At 37.9% G+C, this 20,612-nt stretch overlaps 1 protein-coding gene across 1 annotated transcript in view; it reads right to left on the bottom strand.

Moving 5' to 3' along the window:
• Positions 1–3,954: 3,954 nt before the first annotated feature.
• The window catches only part of mxd1 (MAX dimerization protein 1), a 29,106-nt gene continuing 12,448 nt past the window's right edge, over positions 3,955–20,612 (bottom strand). The window contains exons 3-6 of the mRNA XM_056254714.1: positions 19,617–19,646; positions 12,417–12,531; positions 10,891–11,050; positions 3,955–7,390 (exon numbers count right to left, since the gene is read on the bottom strand). Of these exons, the coding sequence (XP_056110689.1) occupies positions 7,197–7,390; positions 10,891–11,050; positions 12,417–12,531; positions 19,617–19,646 (499 nt within the window). The 3' untranslated portion in view covers positions 3,955–7,196. The remainder of the gene's footprint in view (positions 7,391–10,890; positions 11,051–12,416; positions 12,532–19,616; positions 19,647–20,612) is intronic.

Below are 20,612 nucleotides of genomic sequence, written 5' to 3'. Positions count from 1 at the left end.
TGCTGCTTAATATTTTTGTGGATACTGTAAATCACATTTTTCCAGAATAGAAAGTTCAAAATAACAGCATTTATTTGAAATAGAAATCTTTATAAATGCCTTTAGTCACTTGATTCCAATTTAAAGTGTCCATGTTGAATAAAAGCATTAATTTCTGTTTAAAAAGAAAAAAAGATCATACTCCAAACTTTTGAATGGTATAGTGTATAGGCTAATGTTTTCCATAAAAAATATGAAGCGGCACAACCGTTTTCAACTTTGATAGTAATGGCTGCTGAAAATTCAGATTTGCATCATAGGAATAAATTATATTTTAAAATATATTCAAATAGAACAGCTATTCTAAATTGTAATAATATTTCACAATATTACTGTTTTTACTGTATTTTTTCACCAAATAAATTCAACCTTGGTGACCAGAAGAGACTTCTTTCAAAAAACATAATTTTTTAAAAATTATTCCAAACTTTTAACCGCGAGTGTATATATTTATATATATACACACACACACACAGTTGTGGTCAGAATTAATGGTACCCCTGGTAAATATGATCCAAAATGGCTGTAAAAAATAAATCTGCATTGTTTCTCCTTTTGATCTTTTCAGAAATCACATTATGAAATAAATGCTTTTCTCCAAAACACGCTGGCCATAATTATTGTCTCCCTGTAATTAAATACTTTTTGCAATCTTGCAATCAAATATATATATATATATATATATATATATATATATATTCATATACAGTATAGATAGTTAGATAGAGTATTTCTATACTCTAAATTAATATACCGCGTATACTATTTATATTTTTGGATGCATTAGCATATCCTAAACCTTTTAAAAAAGCTCATATATGCACACACGTTTCAGAACATTAGTTGAATTCTAATGCACAAAAAGATTGCTATGTTGTACGTTTTGACTACTAAAATAATCAATAAAATAAAAATATTAAACAATTAAATATATAATATAATATTCAAAAATATAAAAATAATAGTGTAGGCCTACTACTGAGAAACACTGGGGGTTGATTCCCTCAGAAAGAGTCACATTCGGGCATGTGTTAACCAGGACAGCGATGAGCTGCAGTGTGTGTGACGCGAAGGTCGCTGCGCATGGCTTCTGGATAAGCCACCGGATTTTTTTAATCTGACAGCTGAGGGTGGAGCGAGGGGTCAAACAGACTCTGACCCACACACACCAACACAAACAAACACACACGCAAACCCACCCAGAGACAGCAGCACTAATGCAAAGTTCCTGTCAAAAAATATTGAGCCACAAAATGCTACTAATCCTCTATACTACCGTTGCACTCTTTCTAGTCGAGACTACAGTAAGTGCACTACAAATAATGAACTAAATAAATACATAAATCAATATCTTTGACTTGTTTTCCAGTAAACCATGCATAAAACAAAGATAACTAAGCAAACGTTTTTTGTCTTACATTTACATTTAATAATTTAGCAGACGCTTTTATCCAAAGCATGTCACGTTTTAAGCTTAAACCTCACCAAATATAGACTAAATACAGAAATATACTGTATAAACAGGTGAAAAAGTACACAATTATAAAATGAAAATGCAGTTTTATACACTATATGCAACAAACATTCCTTCAAAATGAATTTTATCTAATGCAATTTTACTTCTTTGGTCAATTTTAGTGCTGTCAAATCGATTAATTGCATCTATCATAATTTTATTTATTTATGTGTGTATATATATATTATATTCAAATACGTATATATTAAATATGTGTGCGTGTGTGTGCATTTATACATATACATATATATACACAAACAAAAACTTTTATCTTAGATGTGATTAATCACGATTTATCAATTTGACAGCACTAGTAAATGTATAAATGTGAAGATATTATAGACACAATTTTACTAGAAAACAATAAGAATTTTCCTTTTCAGTTAAGGACAAAATGACAGGTGGACATTCGTCACATCAGGATCTTTAGTGACAGTTCAACACTGTGGGTGAATGAACAGCCCTTCACTAAAGATGAGGAAAACCAAGCTTTTTCAGACGCCTTCTCTCTCCGCGCACACTATTTTTTTTTACTACACAATAGTGCTATTTTTACTTTGCTCAGAAAACATTAAGAGTGCTGAGGAAAGGGAGGGAACCCGGTTCATTATGGTGACCTTTAAGCATTATAGCTTTGCAGCCATAATCCAACTAGCCTGTCCAAACCCTGATAGCACTCATCTCTCTTTCTTCTTAGTCTGGTCTATCGCTTCCACTTCTGTGCTGTCTAAAAACGACACCTGCCCTTCCCCCTCCGTGCTTCCATCCTCCGTTCCCCTCTCTGATCTAGTTATTGAATGGCAGCTGAGATATTATCTGGCCATATTCAGGGACTCGACAGCATATTAGAAGATCTGTGAGGCCAGAGAGCAAAATAGCCACTTAACTGGCACATTTAATTCTTACAGAAATGTCAGTTTAGTCTTAAAGGCCATTTACACACCAAGCACGATAACTATAAAGATAACCATAACTATATTGGCGTCCACGCCAACAAACGATAACGCGCTGCAGGTTTCTCGTCTGCGGCTTCGAATGCTCGAGCTCTTTAAAGCGGAATGGATTCTGATTTGCGGTTCATGGTTTTTATTGCTCATCAGCTGGAGAAAACCGTTCTGAAAGTGATTCCAACTATATCTGTTCTCTGAGTGTAATAGTTGTGGTGTGGACTGCTATTCTTTTATATTTAGATCAATTTTTAGAACTATCTTATACCGTCAGTTATTTTTATTGTCCTGTGGTGTGTGAACGGGCCTTTAGCCCGCTTGTCAAATCCTTAAAGACCCCATAAATATCACAATAGATTTGTGGCTTTTAGTCCATGCATGTTTGTCATTTATATGATAGCGTACTCCAAAACAATCAGGTATATGCCTTTTTTTTAGGACCAAAATGATTGATGAAATTTGTATCCAACATCTTAGAATGACAACACCCCCCCCCCCCCCCCCCCCCCCACACACACACACATTGTAAAAAATTATAAGATAACTTATGACAATACGTTTTTACATTGCTTAAACTCATAAACTTATTTTGATACAAGATTCAGCTAATTTTTTTAGTCAGTTTAATGTAATTTAAGTTGAAATCACTTAAACATCCGAGTTGATTGTACTTACAAATTTAAGGTAGCGACTTTAAGGTAAAAAACCTGCAACCATCGACTAGCAACTGCAAGAAAATCAGGATTTGTTGGTGTGTCTTGCTTCAAAATTCACGGATTCAGTAAATAAAAATCATGGATAGATACAACTCCAACAAACAGTAATATTATTTGATCAGAATGTGCTCGCAAGGCAATACTAAGGTAAAGGGTTAGTATTTGTTTCAGCAATTTTGTAGGCAATCAGAACTGTGATTGACATGACCAATGAAATCTTTGAATCCGTCGTGGGTTTGTACAACTGGTTTGGGGCATGTTTGTCTGGAGCTGATGTGCTGCTGGAGACTAACAACCAATTTTTGCTTGTATACTGAATATGTGTACTGTATGTTTATTTTTCTTTATTTTGCTTCGCTTCAGCTATGATAAATAGACATCCGCTCTTGCATTGGGTGTTCGTGCATTTGGGGGCGGAGCGATGAAGGGAGGGGAGTGTTTAATTCAATTCATTAACAGTCACTGAGATGAATCGGAATGCTAAAGGATAACTTTCTCAAAGTATTACAGACCTCCAAGACCATTATTGTCACCGAATCAATCACAACCACAAAATATACAGTTTTTTATTTTTATTTTAAGTTCATTCCTTTTAACCACATATTTAGCAGTCAACATCAAAGTAGCCCAATTCTTAAAAAGTAACAGCATAGAAATGTCCATTTTTGATTGGATGTAAAACAGACATAAAACCTCTTTCGTTTAGCTTACAAGAGGCAGTATATGTTCAAGGATGTGTGTGTGAGTGTGCGCACACATGTTTGTGTCTATGTATATTTGGAAAGGTGTGAAACACCTGAGACGCAGTCACGATAAGTGGGAATGACTGGCGATGGGTTCATTTCAGCAATCAGTTTCTGATAACATCTATTGTTTTCATACATTTGTATGTCTTAAGGCTTTAGCCGTTTCGTACTTTACGTACGGTACATAACCAATATATACAAATCAAAAGTAGTACATCTACCCCCCGCGGTGACATCATTGACTGTGACAAGCGCAGCACCGGGACAAAGTAAGGGTTCATCATGTTAAAGCGGGAATTCACATCCGTGTGAGTGACAGCACCATATAGTCTTTCACGTAACATTCATAAGTGCAACATGTTAGCTATGTCCCGCCACTGGTGTTCACAGAAGACGGCGTATGAGAGGAGAAACGCAGACTCAGAAAGCCGGGGGGAAAAAAGGTTGAACTACACAGAAAGCAGAGCCTACTTTGTTGGGAGTGGGTCGTGAGAAACTTCAAGACACCAAATTTTAACAAGACACAATCTTGAGAAGGAAGTTCACTTTTTTTTAAACACTTGTAACAAATAAAAACAAGCATATCAATACAAAAGGCATATAGCCCAAAACCCCTTGTCCTCTCAAGGAGAAAAAAAGAATAAAAATCAAACCCTTTCTCTCTGTCTGTGGACAGTGACGTCACAAACTAGCAAACATGTACACACCACCTTCCCCCCTTCCAAAATACACGGTGCTCTAATGCTCTCATGGCTACAACTCACACAAGTTTTATACTTTTTTATGTTTTATTTCTTTTTTTGGGGGATTTCATTTAAGATTTTTAAAACTACCCAACAGCAGCATTCCATATGGAAAGAATGAACAATCCGGTTTGTTTAAATTCCGTTTTTGGTGCATCAGTCTAAAAAATGATATATTCTACAATTCAAGATCTCACTTTGTGATGCAAAAGTAGATTTCAGTACATTCAAACACACAGATCCTTCACTAGGCTCCCTATAGAACCCACTTTACTCACTAGTGTTTTAGGAAAACGCTTCTCCCAAGTCCGATCAGGCACGATAATAACAGGCTACTGATTACCCACTTTCCACAATTGCAATGCCACCAACAAACTAACAAATACGACCCAATCATATTTTTTTTAATGCAGTTTATATTACTTTTTAAATTTTTTTTTAATCAAAACATTTTAATTTTTGTGTAGGAAAAAAAAGGTTTTTTTTTGGCTCTGCGAGCACAGAGTTAGAATTTAGGATGTGTAAAATAGGTATATATTTATACGTATCTATATATAGTGCAAATCAACTACACATTGAAACTAACGATAAGGAGAACTGAAGCAACTAAGGCAATCACTACTTAAATATATTCTCTCATATATATATATATATTTATATTCTGTTTTAACATATAATGTAGATCAAATATAAATACTTTATCCATATACGTACATATAGGGTAGATATATCTCTTTTTCTGTGAACTATATACACATCATGACTACATTTAGCTGAAATGGTAATAGCTGGGTAGCAGGAGTGAAACTGCAATGCAGTGCTGCAGTCATCGACGAACACACACACACACACACACACACACACACACACACACACACACACACACACACACACACACACACACACACACACACACACACACACACACACACACACACACACACACACACACACACACACACACACACACACACACACACACACACACACACCTCTTACAATGAGCCTGATGGTGCAGGAGCAGAAAGGGTCCGTCGCTCATACAGTAGGTAATCTGAAGCCTCAGACCTTTGTATAAGTGTCTGCAGTCCATGCAATAACGCAAAGCTCTGCTAAACCATGGAATGTGCTTCTAGAGTTGCCCTCTCACTTCTTGGGCTAAACAGTCGAGAGAAAAGAAAACGGACAAACATGAGGAAGATGCATCACACACAAAAAAACGCCACTGTCCTTAGAGAGAGAGGAAGAGATACCTGAGATCCAGACGTCAACCCTCTTCCCACCCCAGTTTCATAAACCCAACCCACAAACCCTTCGAAGAATCTCATGCTGCAAACGCTTCAGTCGTTTCGCCCCTTGGTTGTAGTAATAAAATTCAAGATGGCAGGTCAGGGGGGCATTTAAAGTATAGCATATGCTTCAAAAACTACATCAATTAGAGATGTTCTCGTTTGGGATGTCAGGAATCCGTCGGTAAGTCCAGTTGAGGGGTGTATTGCTACCGCCCTGATGATTTCGCACAGCATGAGTATTAGGAGTGCTTGCTGGGTAAAACAAAAACAGGAAACAAAAAAAACACGTCAGTGATCTCTGCCCGTGCAGTGACGGGAGTGTCGGTATTAGACAGTGCAGGTAGATATTTTTTGTTTAAGACTAGCTAACACACTACGCCTGATACATCACTAAAGTAGCTGCAGTCCCTTCGGAGAGACGTTTTAGAAAACAAAACGACATGACAGCACATCTCTTGACACGAAGCGATCTTTGCCTGTACGGTAGAAGTAACCCTTTTGCTCTGATCTCGCAGCTTTCCCAAATCCGGTCCTTGGCTATTACGTGGGACGAGGCAAAGCTGGCTTCAGACGAGTGTAAAAAGGCCACTTCTTCGGACGTTGTCATCTAAGTGCAAAATACCATGCTCTGGTTGGTTAGCTAACTGGTCAGATGACCCAGCCCTGTGTCTGGACGGTTCAGTTTTTGATTGAAGGAACGTAAGACAGCCTGGGTGCGTTGTCCCAGAGTGCGACAGTGACTAGGCAGTGGGTGTGGTATGGTACACATTCTTCATCTGGCTATGAGGTCTTTAAGGGTCTTTTGAGGGTCTTCCGGGAATGGGAATGTCCCAAATCGTGTGCCTCTCTCCAGGATGGTGGGGTGGGAGCAAAGGCAAATGGGTGGGAAGATCTGATTGGTGCGGCTTGGTTAAGAAGGGTCGGCCTTTTCTCCCAGTTAGTGCTGCATATATGAGGTCTGTTTGGTGGGCGGCACATCCAAATTCCAATACTTTCTCCGTGCTTCCTCCTCTTGACTCGCACACGCACACCTAGACTGGATTTGTCAGAGCAAGGGAAAGACCTTTTCGTTGTTTCGGTCACAAAGGAGACAACACCGTTCAAGTATTAGAGGAGGACCTGGCTGAAGGTGATTGGAGGTTCAGGTTGAAGTGGTTGGAGATGAGTGGCTGAGGAACCGGGGGGTGATCTGTGCTCTTAAAGACTGCAGCCCAGCTCTGGGCTCTTCTCCTGAGGGTTGGCGAGGCGACGGAGACTGGCACTGGAATAGCCTTCATCACTGCAGCTGCTGCGCAAGCTGCCCCGCTCGTCCGAGTCGCTTACGCTGCTGGTGCTCCACTCCAGGTCTCCCAGCAGATAGTCTGTCCCTTCCACGTCAACATCCACCTCTTCTGCAAAGCAAACACAGGAAAAACATTCGTAGGATTCTTTGGCAGATAGTCCTTCTTTATCCTTCCTATGTCTGTAGTGCATCACAGAGTGAAACCAAAAAAATAATCATCAAATAATAATTAAGGCAATTTTTTTTTGCAAGTATCAGTGGTCTGGAGTGGACTAAGGGGACAGGAGGCATGTGAAGAATCTGGGTAATTTGTAAGTGATCTTCATTATGTAAAAATCAATAAAAAACAACTGATCACGAAAAAAACCCCCTGCTCTATAAAAACTGGTAGAGGATGGTGCTAGTATACTGTGAATTTCAAAGTAAATGCAAAAATGTCTCCCAAATGGCAGCAACAACAACAAAATAATAATCAATAATTAATCGATAATAATCAATAATGAAAATCTACACAATTTAACAAAGTCGGGTCTATGCACATGGCACAGCCAGGGATGTGCTATAAGTGACTTTACTATACAATAGGGGAAAAAATGCATTTCCAAAGGTGTTGAAATCCAAGCAAAAGATCATTTTATTTTAACAATTTATATTATTTATATTTTATATTCGTAGGATTGTTTGGCATATATTTCTTCTTTGTCTGTAGTTAATTGCAGAGTGAAATCGAAAAATGATGAAAATCTACAAAACCGACGAAAAATTATGAGATTAATTGTGATTAGATATTTGACTCGAAAGCCCTAATAAAACTGATGGTGCTAGCATGTAATATATACAGTATACTGAATGAACAGTGAATGCACAGATGGTGAATTCCATCCATAAAAATGACTTACAAAGGTGTTTCAATCCAAGCACAAGATCATTTCATATTAACGTTTTATATATTATATTATAAATGTAGAATTTATATTATTTATCAACATTTATTATTTTATATACACTTAATAGAAGCAATTGCCTGTTGTTTTCTTTATTATTATTCATAATTTATTGGTTGATGTTTTTTTTTCAGTAAAATACAGAAAATAAAATGTGTCTTTTTATTCAAATGATCAATAGGTTAATGGATTATCACAATTGTTGTTATGCAGCTTTAGGCTAAATGTAAAGGTGAAAACACAAGACATTTTGCTCAGACAATAACACAAACCACAAAGATCTGATGGATGATGTTAACACAGATGTCTGACAGCATGTCTACACTGCAAGCAAGTGGTTTGACAAGACAAACAAGATTGATCACGCTATAATCAATGAAGCAGTCAACAGTGCACACTGACATAAAGGGAGCGCTCTAGTTTTTTCTGTCGTTTAGTTTGCCTACAATTCATATTAACATCATCTGCCAAACTTTCCATGATAATGCTTGTCTTGTGTCACACACATAGTACACTCACCCAGTTTTATGCAGCATTTGTTCCGTTAGATGTTAAAAAATCTATTCACATGCACATAAATTACAATTTCGTGAAAACTGCATGGTGTGAGCTGTAATTTCGTTTAAGACTTGTTTTCAATCGATCGTTATTAAGGTTATAGCATTTTCATGTGCATTTTGAAGTGTGCTACGTTTAGTCAATCTGGCCCATTATCTCCATGGCAACATTCCAATTTAGGTGTTAAAGCATTCATTGTGGTGCTGCGTGCTACAGTCGATCTATGTGCCATCTGTTTCTAGGACAGGCCACAGCATATACGAAATAAACTCCTCAGGATTATTATTTGTCTGAATTCTGAGAAAAACCATTTGAGCTTCCTGTGTGATTATCAAACTTCCACCGTGTGTCCGCAAGTGAACCTGAATCTTGTGTGTGACGGTGTATGGGAGTGTAAAGGCCGTAGATGACAACCGGTTCCAGGTAGAAGCATTACCACTAAAAAACCTTTTAAAAAGAAAGAGCTTCTGGGTATTTTTTTAAAAGCGTTCTTAGAAGCCTCGAATGGATCTTCCCTATTTGACCCTGTTGTGTTCAAGGTAAATAATGCATGTATGACAATGTGACATGCATAAAAGCAAGATTTTAAATGATTGAAGGAATACAATTTCTACTTCTCGGCTTCTTTTTAATGTGTACTAAATGAGCAGTACAAGTTTCGACATGTTGCAAAAGCAAACAGTTCAGTTCTTGTTTGACTTTCTGTGTAGTCTGTAGACAATTTTCTCATCTGCATTCGTGTTTGCTTAGTTATCAAACCTAATATTTGACATTTAACTTACATTTGCATTTAAATGCAAACTGAACGCACTGTGCTGCGTCCTATTGATTGCACTGTATCATCTTTGTTCTCTTTTATTATTTCCTTTTAAAACATTTAACTTTAGATTAGGTCACAGAAAATCGGAAATTGTCACTTAAGCCAATCTTTATAGGACATTTATTGCATTAGTAATGAGAGTTTCTTAAAATGTTTATGTAAAGTACTTTGAATTATCATTGTGTTTAAAATAAACTCACCTGGCCTAATATTTCAGAATATGGCAGGTGGAACATGTGACATTCTGTAATGATTTGCAATTGCAACTTTTGTCATCATGCTCAGGTAACATAAGGTGTGCCCACAGCTTGTCATAAAAAATGCAGATATAACAACCAGACCATTTAGTATTTTGCCATTTTGAGATAATTGGCTCTGGCCAATGAATATCCCATATTGGTTGACCACTACAAAGAATGAAATATATGAAAATGCCTTAAATTACAGTCTTATATCTAATGTTTAAAGGCTTAGTTCAACCAAAAATGGAAAAAAATAAATAAATCTGTTCATCATATAAATGTCAGTCATGTCTCTTCAGAAAATTTGTACTAAACCACTCAATTCATATGGATTAGTTTTACAATCTCTTTATGAACGTTTTGAAGCGTCAAAGTGGTAGTTGAGTAGCTGTCAATGGAGGGACAGAAAGCTCTCAGATGTTTGATGTCTCTAAACTATGTTCACAGTCTTCCCAATTCTGATTATTTGTGAATCCAATTGTATTCTAATCTAAATTATCCACATTGTGCATTGCAACTGTTCAGATCCAATTTGTGTGTCCCGTAGTGCTCTTTCGTTTTACAGAATATCTGTGTTGGTTTATGTTTTCTATGGCAATTACGTTGTGTTGGTATGGAGGGGTTTGACTGGTTTGAAATGTTGCCTAACAATATGACGATGTGAAGCTGCAGCGCTGGACTACTGCATCTAATGAAGAAATGTAGGAGGCTGGCATGCACGGCTTTATTTTGCGCTGCCGTCTCCGTCACACAGTAAAAGAAGTGAAAACACCTCATCACTGGACCACGAGATGTCTCCATTATAATATCATTTTCTGTGCGACCTGCGCATCAACAACAATGCAACACAAACCTGTTTCTGCAACGACATCTGACGCATTTGAATGTAGCTTGAAATCGGATTTCATGTGATTTTCTTGCCGTTCACACTTGCTAAATATAATCGGATTCCAATAGGATATGAAAAAAAATTGGATTTGGACTGACAGTGTGAACAAGGCTTAAGACTTAAAGACTCTTGTTGACCATAACTGTGAGTATATACCTTGGTCGGAGTCGGATTTGTCGGAAGAGATGGTGGAGCCCATGCTGTCCATGCGTGTGCGCTCCACACCCAGCTGCTCCAGGCGTCTGCGCAGGTGCCTTTGTTCTCTTTGCAGCTGGTCTATAGCGTGCTGGGCCTTCCGCTCGCCATCTTCCAACCTCTGCAAAGACACAGATGTGCTCAAGTCTTATTGTAAAACGGATAGTACTGCCATTATAAAATTGCCGATTTACATACACGTGTGACTGCGCATCAGTTGAGTTCAAATCTGTATTTACTCTACCATTCAAGCGTTTGAGGTCAGCAAGATAATACTTTTATTCACAAGTTAAAGCAATTAAATTGATCAAAAGTGACATTAAAGACATTTATATTACAAAAGATTGCATAATATCACTATTGTTACTGTATTTTTTATCAAAAAAACAACAACAAACAATTAAAAATCTTACTGACCCAAAAGTTTTGAACGGTACTGCATGCATCAGACTTCTAAGAAACATATAGTAATGAAGTAACCTACTTTGTTTGTAAGAATTGTTGGTAAATGTGGCGAGCAGGACGAGGGCCGTGAGAGAACGGGGCGAGGCCGGTGGCGTGATTACTGATGAGAGACACCTGCGCGACGCACCGGTCTCGTATCTCTCACGGAGGAGCGGAAGCATAAAAGGAGGAGCGACGACAGTGGAGATCGAGAGAGAAAATCAGGCCTGTTCCTCTCTCGATCTCCACTGTCGTCGCTCCTCCTGTTGTGCTTCCGCTCCTCCGTGAGAGATACGAGACTGGTCTCTCCCGCGGCCCTCGGCCTCGTCCTGCTCGCTTTACAATAAGGGTAACAATAGTTAATGCATTAACATTAACAATGAATGAGCATTGCAAAGTTTCTGTATTGACAACCGTATTTAAATACACAATTGAATCTAATTGACAGCGATAACCATAGCAATAGATGGAATGGAACAATATGATACTGTATGTCAAATACATCTGCCACTTTTTCTATGTAATGTGTTATTATATGGGTCATTTTATTACTAACTTTTCAAATCAGTCACTTAGGCCTAGTTTTTATTTATTTATTTTTTTACATTTTTAAATATAAATGAGTTCTAAGCACTTTGTTTAATGATCTGTCCTGACAGTGAGTATTTATCATTTCATGAATAAATAGGTTAAGTTAATATTACAAACTGTTTCTTTGCATTTATTGTCAGTACTGTGCTCGCAGTTCACATGGGTAGGGTACTTCGTACTGTGTGTGTGGATGACTGTGTTCGTCCGCCACCACCAAAGACCCTTCTTGACCCAGGCAAACCCTGTTAAGCTTTGGGGGTTTAAGCTCACAGGACGTTTTAAGCACTTCAGGGTCGTGCCTAACAACAACACCACTTAAAACTGTGGTAAAATCTCAGTAACTGCCTCTTGCTGCTTTAATATCAGATCATTGCATTTTGGTCTTCTGAGAATTGTCTTTTGCTTTCATGCCACCAAACAATATGAACTGCCAAGGGGACGTTAGTACATACCTTGATGTGTTCCTTAGCCCTCATAAGTAGGCTGAGGGTTGTGTGCCTGTTTGAGTCTGGTCCTAAGGGCACGAAAGATTTCAAGCGTTCCAAACACAGTCTCAAATGTGCCCTCCTGGGTGGTTGACGTGAGGAAAATAGAGAAAGAGAGTTAGTTATAAAAGCAGTGCAACTACAATACTTTCAATAAGCAGTAGCAACAACATGAATCATAAAAATCGGAAGAATGTGACTGCGATCTGCAAAGTGAACACCTTTCAGTTTGTTTCTCACAAAATAGTAAGAATTCAAAAGACTAGGAATATAGTGCATGATTCATACCAACTAGTTTTATCATACTTCTATGTCATTTTTGAAGTTTGAAAGCTTTAGTTCCTGTTCATTATAACTGCATGGGGGCAAAAAACAAGCACAAACTAATTCTTCAAAAAATCTGTTACACAGAAGAAAAAGTGATACAGATTTGGGGGAAAAAATGTTGGATGAACTATTATGCTTTTTACATTTTCAACTCTCTCTTTAGCGTGTAATGTTGCTGTTTAAGTATCAAAAAGGTCTGCAAAGCACAAGGTTCACTACAAAGGGAGTTATTCTCTATATCAGAAAGCACTGTTTCTGAACTCCCTGAAACGCCTCGATTGCAGTCATGAGTTTTCTTCCAGGAATGTTCACGTCACAATATTCTTCATTTAAATAATTCCCGCCCAAGGCGTATGGACAAAAAAAGGAGGGAGGGGTGGTGGTTGCGAGGCCTGGTTGAGTTGCGTTTGTAGCATGTTCGAGGTTATGGTGAGGGACGTGACATTTCTGCAACGCTTGACCAATCAAAACACACTTGTCCAGCCGACCAATCAGAGCACATTGTGCTTTTCTGAAGGAGGGGCTTCATAGAGACCGGAACTAAACAGAGCGTTACTGACAGACTGGGAGGAGAGGTGCTGCAACACTGTAAAATATGTGAAAATTAATGTGTTTTTTTAACATTGAAGCATGAAAACCTATTCAAGTGGAATAGGTTTTCATGCTTCAATGCTCCCCCCCCCCTTCAATGTTCCCCCCCCCCCCAAACAAACAAACAAACAGTTAAGACTTTGAAAAAGCGCATAATAGGTCCTCTTTAATAATGTGAAATGCCTAAGATGCCAGTAAATAAGCCAATGAATATAACATCAATACATTATTATTCTGTCATTCACATTTAATGGTACGAATCCAACAAATAAACCTGTTATTTAAATAAGGATCATTAAGTTCATTCCTCTAAACGCTTCTCTAACTTCCTCTCTTGTGCGTGCCAAAGGGATACACAGCTGCTGGGGTGTGGTGATGATAGGTGCCAGCGGCCACATGACCTGTTATGCAACCTGCCAGAAACTGCAGACTGCTTTGCTTTCCTGCTGTATTTGTATGGAGGCGTGGGTCACAACCCAACTATTTTACTGCTGCTGCTCAGCGGCTGCGTATGAACGTCTGCATGTTAGCAATGCGTGTTCTGCCAACAGATAAGTGTGTACGTGTTGGCTGTGGGCAGCTCTTTCTAAGCTACAGCAGTTAAGCATGTAATCATTTAAATATAGAAAATGAGGATCTAAAATGAAAGGTGTCATTTTGCCATATGCAAATGTTAAGAAGATCACGCAAAAAAAAAAACTAAAATCCTATTCTGACCTTGTAGCAACAAGATTCATAACTAACTACAAAAAAATTATGATTCCAGCTGTACAGAAATACACACTAAAATACATGATAATATAGTGAAAAAAGCTTTGCAACTGTTGCTGCAAAATTTGTTATTAATATTTCTAATATTTACAAAAATAACTTACTATTAATTATAATGAATAATAACTAAATAACTTGCTTTTTATAGTTTACTATCTCAAAACTAAATTAAAAAAATAATTTGTATATATAACATTAATATGAAATAGTGGCCAATTGTGTTTCATTTAAATGTTGCTGCTGCAGTTCAAGACCAGTTTAATGCAAATTATTAAAAAGAATGTGCAAACACAGGGTAAGAGCAATATCATAATGCCAAAGGACAGGTTGTGTGTACACCTGCCTCTCCAGCAACACGCGTACACATAACATGCGCTGGAGAACACACCCAGACAAAGGGTAATGTTTGCACCACTGCTCATCGCTTTCATGCAGTGCGAGGTCAAATGGTCCGAAGGTCGGGAATACTATTGCATAACTTCAGAATTTGCCACCAAAGTGGTGACATAACCTAAGTGGCCTGGTGTTTGTTAAGCAAATACAGACTTCGTGTGCCATCCGCCATTTACACACAATGGGTGTTGCTGTCACAGGGTCACTCACAATACGTGCAGATTTGTTTCTCTTTCTCAACCGTTTTCTCACTTCGTACACTACCGTTTCAAATTTTAGGGTCATTAATATACACTCACCGGCCACTTTATTAGGTACACCTGTCCAACTGCTCGTTAACACTTAATTTCTAAGCAGCCAATCACATGGCGGCAACTCAGTGCATTTAGGCATGTAGACATGGTCAAGACAATCTCCTGCAGTTCAAACCGAGCATCAGTATGGGGAAGAAAGGTGATTTGAGTGACTTTGAACGTGGCATGATTGTTGGTGCCAGAAGGGCTGGCCTGAGTATTTCAGAAACTGCTAATCTACTGGGATTTTCACGCACAACCATCTCTAGGGTTTACAGAGAATGGTCCGAAAAAGAAAAAACATCCAGTGAGCGGCAGTTCTGTGGGCGGAAATGCCTTGTTGATGCCAGAGGTCAGAGGAGAATGGCCAGACTGGTTCGAGCTGATAGAAGGGCAACAGTGACTGAAATAACCACTCGTTACAACCGAGGTATGCAGCAAAGCATTTGTGAAGCCACAACACGCACAACCTTGAGGCGGATGGGCTACAACAGCAGAAGACTCCACCGGGTACCACTCATCTCCACTACAAATAGGAAAAAGAGGCTACAATTTGCAAGAGCTCACCAAAATTGAACAGTTGAAGACTGGAAAAATGTTGCCTGGTCTGATGAGTCTCGATTTCTGTTGAGACATTCAGATGTTAGAGTCAGAATTTGGCGTAAACAGAATGAGAACATGGAACCATCATGCCTTGTTACCACTGTGCAGGCTGGTGGTGGTGGTGTAATGGTGTGGGGGGTGTTTTCCTGGCACACTTTAGGCCCCTTAGTGCCAATTGGGCATCGTTTAAATGCCACGGCCTACCTGAGCATTGTTTCTGACCATGTCCATCCCTTTATGGCCACCATGTACCCATCCTCTGATGGCTACTTCCACCATGTCACAAAGCTCTAATCATTTCAAATTGGTTTCTTGAACATGACAATGAGTTCACTGTACTAAAATGGCCTCCACAGTCACCAGATCTCAACCCAATAGAGCATCTTTGGGATGTGGTGGAACGGGAGATTCGCATCATGGATGTGCAGCCGACAAATCTGCGGCAACTGTGTGATGCCATCATGTCAATATGGACCAAACTCCCTGAGGAATGCTTCCAGCACCTTGTTGAATCTATGCCACGAAGAATTGAGGCAGTTCTGAAGGCAAAAGGGGGTCCAACCCGTTACTAGCATGGGGTACCTAATAAAGTGGCCGGTGAGTGTATATATACCGGTATATATATATTTTTTAAGAAATCAATACTTTTATTTAGCAAGGAAGCATTAAACTTTGAACTTTCTCTTAATCAAAGAATCCTGAAAATTTCACAAAAATATTAAGTGTTTTTAAAAAAAAACTGTTTTCAACATTGGTAATAAGAAACGTTTCTTGAGCACCAAATCAGAATGATTTCTGACGGGTCATGTGACACTGAAGACTGGAGTAATGATGCCGAAAATTCAGCTATATTGCTGTTTTGCTGCATTTTTGATCAAATAAATACTGCATTGGTAAGCATAAACATTTTTTTTAAATCTTAGCGACCCCAAGCTTTTAAACTTTATTGCATATGGAACAGGATATTCCCAGTCCACAGTCACAGCATGGTGTGTCCCTATACAAAAAAGACCACCCCAGTTCTGTGGGACACCATATATCTGTTCTACCATGATCCTTTAAACAGATCAGCCTTTATCTATTCGAGCCATATGACCTTTAGCATAAATCACCATCCTCTCCCGGCCTTTGACTTCTGACCTCTCAGTAATAGTATTAACCCAACTAGAGAACGGTACATGCCAATGCATGTGTGGTGGCCTGGAGCTCAGGTTACAGATTTAAGCTCTCTCTCAAGACAAATAGGCCACGGGTATGCGAAGTCCATGTTGAGAACAAACAAACTGCAGGCAAATTTAACCTGTACTTGTGTTTGAGATGGTGTGTGTCTGCTATTGTGGCTCCTGTTGACATTGGCTCCAAAGAACATTGTTAACAGCAGTTGTTTGCATATTCTCTTAGGCAGTCTTTCGCTCTGCCTATAGGGTGAGTGTGTATGACATTTAGCCCATAACTGGTGCAGGGTGAAAATGCATGCCATGTGTGATATTGAGGTCACTGGGACAACTGTAACAGTTTTACATGATACAGGTGTGTGACATTTTATAAGACAGGGGCATTTCAGGTGAGATTTTAACTTTAACAACAGCTTTTTTATTTTATTTAAACGCCACTATGCTAAACTATGAGCCAGGTGCAAACAAAACTTCACTTTTGCTCAACTTTTCACAAACATTTAGAGATTTTCACATGGTGGACAATAACATGGGTGAAAAGAATTGTAAAAAACATCTAAACAAATCGATTTTCAATTAAGGAGGAAACAAATTCATATTCAGAGAAATCTTATATCGTATATCACTAACCAATGAAATGGATCTGGTACAATAGTGGTTTATTTGATCAATCGATAGAACTTTTCTATTTAAATATATTTTAAAATGTCATTTATTCCAGCCGTTACATGATCCTTCAGAAATACTTTTAATATGCTGATTTGGTGCTCAAGAAACATTTCTTATTATAATCAATGTTGAAAATAGTTGTGTGCCTTAATATTTTTGTGGAAACCATTAAACATTTTTTCCCCAGGATTTTTTGATGAACAACAAAAGAACAACATTTATTTGAAACAAAAATCTTTTGTAACATTATGTCTTTACTGTCACTTTTGATCATTTTAATGCATCCTTGCTGAATTAATGTATTAATTTTGAACAGTAATGTATATCTGCTAACCAATCACAGTACTGACTTGGGAGTCGAACTGACTATGTTTCGACATAAGCCGTCCAGAAATATTCATACACTGTAAAAAATTATAGTGATTTTAAATGGTAAAAGACTTTCCTAGGGTGAAAGATTCCATACTATATACGGTAAATAACTGTAATAGATCTTACCGTACGTACATTGTTACATTACGGTAAAATACCATTAAATTGAAACTTTTTGGAAGTGAAAAAAAAAACCAAGTCGTATAATTTACAGTGAAAAAACATAATTTGGCATTCCCAGAATTCCCTGCATGACACTTCACATTTGATGTATTTTCATTGAAATAACTGTTTCTTCTTAATTTTTTTAATCAGTTATGCACATTAAGGTTTTATGTTACATCTAATGTTGTTGAATTCATGTTTATTGCATTTTTTTTATGTTGTGTTACCATAATGGTGTTTAGTGTCCATGTGAATAACACTGTGCACCTTCTATATATTAGTATTTACCTTCTCAGCTTGGAGGAAAGCTGCTTGTGATGAGCTTTGATTCATCATTTGACTTTCTCATCCCCACCTGTTTTTGGTGGTTGTTAGTGTATTACAAAGGTACAAAACAGATATTAGAACGTCAATAGGTTGGTAAATTAACATTATATCAGTTAATGAATACGTTTTTTACTGTAAATTTAAGTTAAATCTGTAAAACCTAAAATGTTCCTACTGTATTTTTTATGGTACATTTCTGGAGACCACAGCTTTTTTTTTTGCTTTTTTTTTACAGAGTAGCACATTGTGGTCTTTATTCATAAGTTTACTTCTAGTTACTCTTTACTTGTAGACAACATATCTAAACATCCAAGTAATTTAATTCAGCCTATTTACAGCATCACAAACTGGATTTGATGTAATGACAAATTAATTCATAGTAATAAATTCACACATACATGAAATAAAAAGAAAAAAAAGAAAATCATAATAGCTTAAAAAATCAAATGGTTAGTACTTAGATGGGAGAAAATCATTATGAAATAAAATAAAAGTAAGAGAGAAACAGTGGGAATGGAGTCAGGAAAGAGCCAGATTCAAACTTGCATTTTCCGACAAGTGCCAGGGCTTAATGTCGAAATAACATGCGCTGCATGCTACAACTGCTCGGCTAAAGCCCTACCCTTGTTATATATTTTTTTAACCAGAGAGGTTCACGGACACATGAATCATCACAACACAGCTGTGCTGGTTTCACATCAGACATGCTGGCCATTTATTCAAATCTGCATCACAAATGCACTCCCACTTGAGTTGCTTTATGAATATCAGCCCATACTCCATTTTGAGCGAGTGTGAAACAAAAGCAGAGACGTGGGGAGCCTTGTTGTCCTTCTATGGATTTCTAAACAGTAGATGAAAGCCGCTCTTCAGAAATGAATAGCGGATCAGTTGTCTGCAGCACTGTGACCTCAGAGCTTTGGTCTGATCTGATGTATGCAGAAAGAGACACACTTTCCTAGGCACGAATGGGAGGGGAGTGTGACTTAAGCTGTGTGCATTGTTAGGAGTGTAAAGTCAAAGTCCAGACACCCTGGTTTTGCTCATTGCTAAGCCTGACGGCATGTATTATTCAAGGCGTTTGGCAAGCTGAGCTCGGTGCGCGTGTGTTACCCAAACCCCATCACGCTGGACACGTTAAGCCATGGTTCATTAGCGAGATCTTTCGCGTTCAAAATGTCAGATCAGCCATTTATTGAGGGTTTATCTCTAGGGTCAAAGCTGAATGGATATATCAGCTGATTGACTGACCTTAATACTTATCTCTGAGCAATATCTGGGTGCTAGTGGACACACGTGAAAAGAAACGGCTCCAAAAAGACTGAAATGAGGCATTCGGTCACATTCCCTGGTCGTTTAGCTTTCAATTACAGAGGTTTAATCTTAATCTAATCAGTAAGGATGTAATGAGGTATAATCCTGCAAGCTTACAGATAAGAACTAACAACTGTGACAATAACATGAAAGTTATATGGACATACCTGTTCTTCTCCATCTCGTTGTGTGTAGACCTGCAGAGACAGAAAGAGGGAGATGTTAGGAATCACTGTGCTTGGTCTTTTTTATTAACATTTACACCTATGCATTTGGCAGACGGTTTTAACTAAAGCGACTTGCATTGCATTTTATCAGTTTATGCATTCACTGGGAATCAAACTAATGAGCTAAATTGACTAATGAGCAAAATTGACTTTTTTGAATACTTGAAACCCCTAACCCTAGTATTAAATGTTAGAAAGAAACTTGCCCCACATTGTTTGTGCTACGGACATGAATGATACCTCAAATCATGCAGTTTGTAAAGGAGAGGTGCATTAATGCTTTTCTAAGTGATCAGACTCACAATTTTTGCGTGGTGGACAATAAAATGAGTGAAAGAATCCAACAGACTGGAATGATATAGAGACTTGAGGGAAGGCTCTTTTGATGCGAACCACCTAGCAACTACACAAAACACCCTAGCAACCATGCAGTAATGCCCTGGGAACCACCCACAAAACCCTAGCATCATATCAGCAGTTTTCTATAGAAAGTTGTTATAATATGTTTATATTCAGACTTTACTTTAATGAGGCAGTGCGAGAGAGGATATGAAACAGAAAATTAAAGCAAATCTTAAAGTAGTTTTAAAAAATATTTTAAATTAAAATATTAAATCAAATGTTTAAGTATATAATAATAATATAAATACTACAATTATTATATACACTGTCAACTATCAAATAAAATATTTTGCACATAATTTTTGTGTGGGGGGGTGTCTCCATGATATCACATATTTTCATAAAATATATAAATAGTTTAAAAATAAAATAAAAATAACATAACTCCCCTTACAAGGGTATCCTCATATTTGGGGAACTAATTGACAGGCTACGGCTCCAACATCACCTCCATGTTCTTAGGTTTGAAAGGCACACAGAGAGTGTTTTGTGCTCACTGCTGATTTGAATGTTCAGTACAAAGGTGAACTGGTG

This window comes from Rhinichthys klamathensis, unplaced genomic scaffold, assembly GCF_029890125.1.
Source record: "Rhinichthys klamathensis goyatoka isolate OS25496 unplaced genomic scaffold, OSU_Roscu_1.1 h1tg000114l_1, whole genome shotgun sequence".
In the NCBI taxonomy this organism is placed as follows: Eukaryota; Metazoa; Chordata; class Actinopteri; order Cypriniformes; family Leuciscidae; genus Rhinichthys; species Rhinichthys klamathensis.
This window is presented reverse-complemented; position numbering and strand designations above follow the sequence as displayed.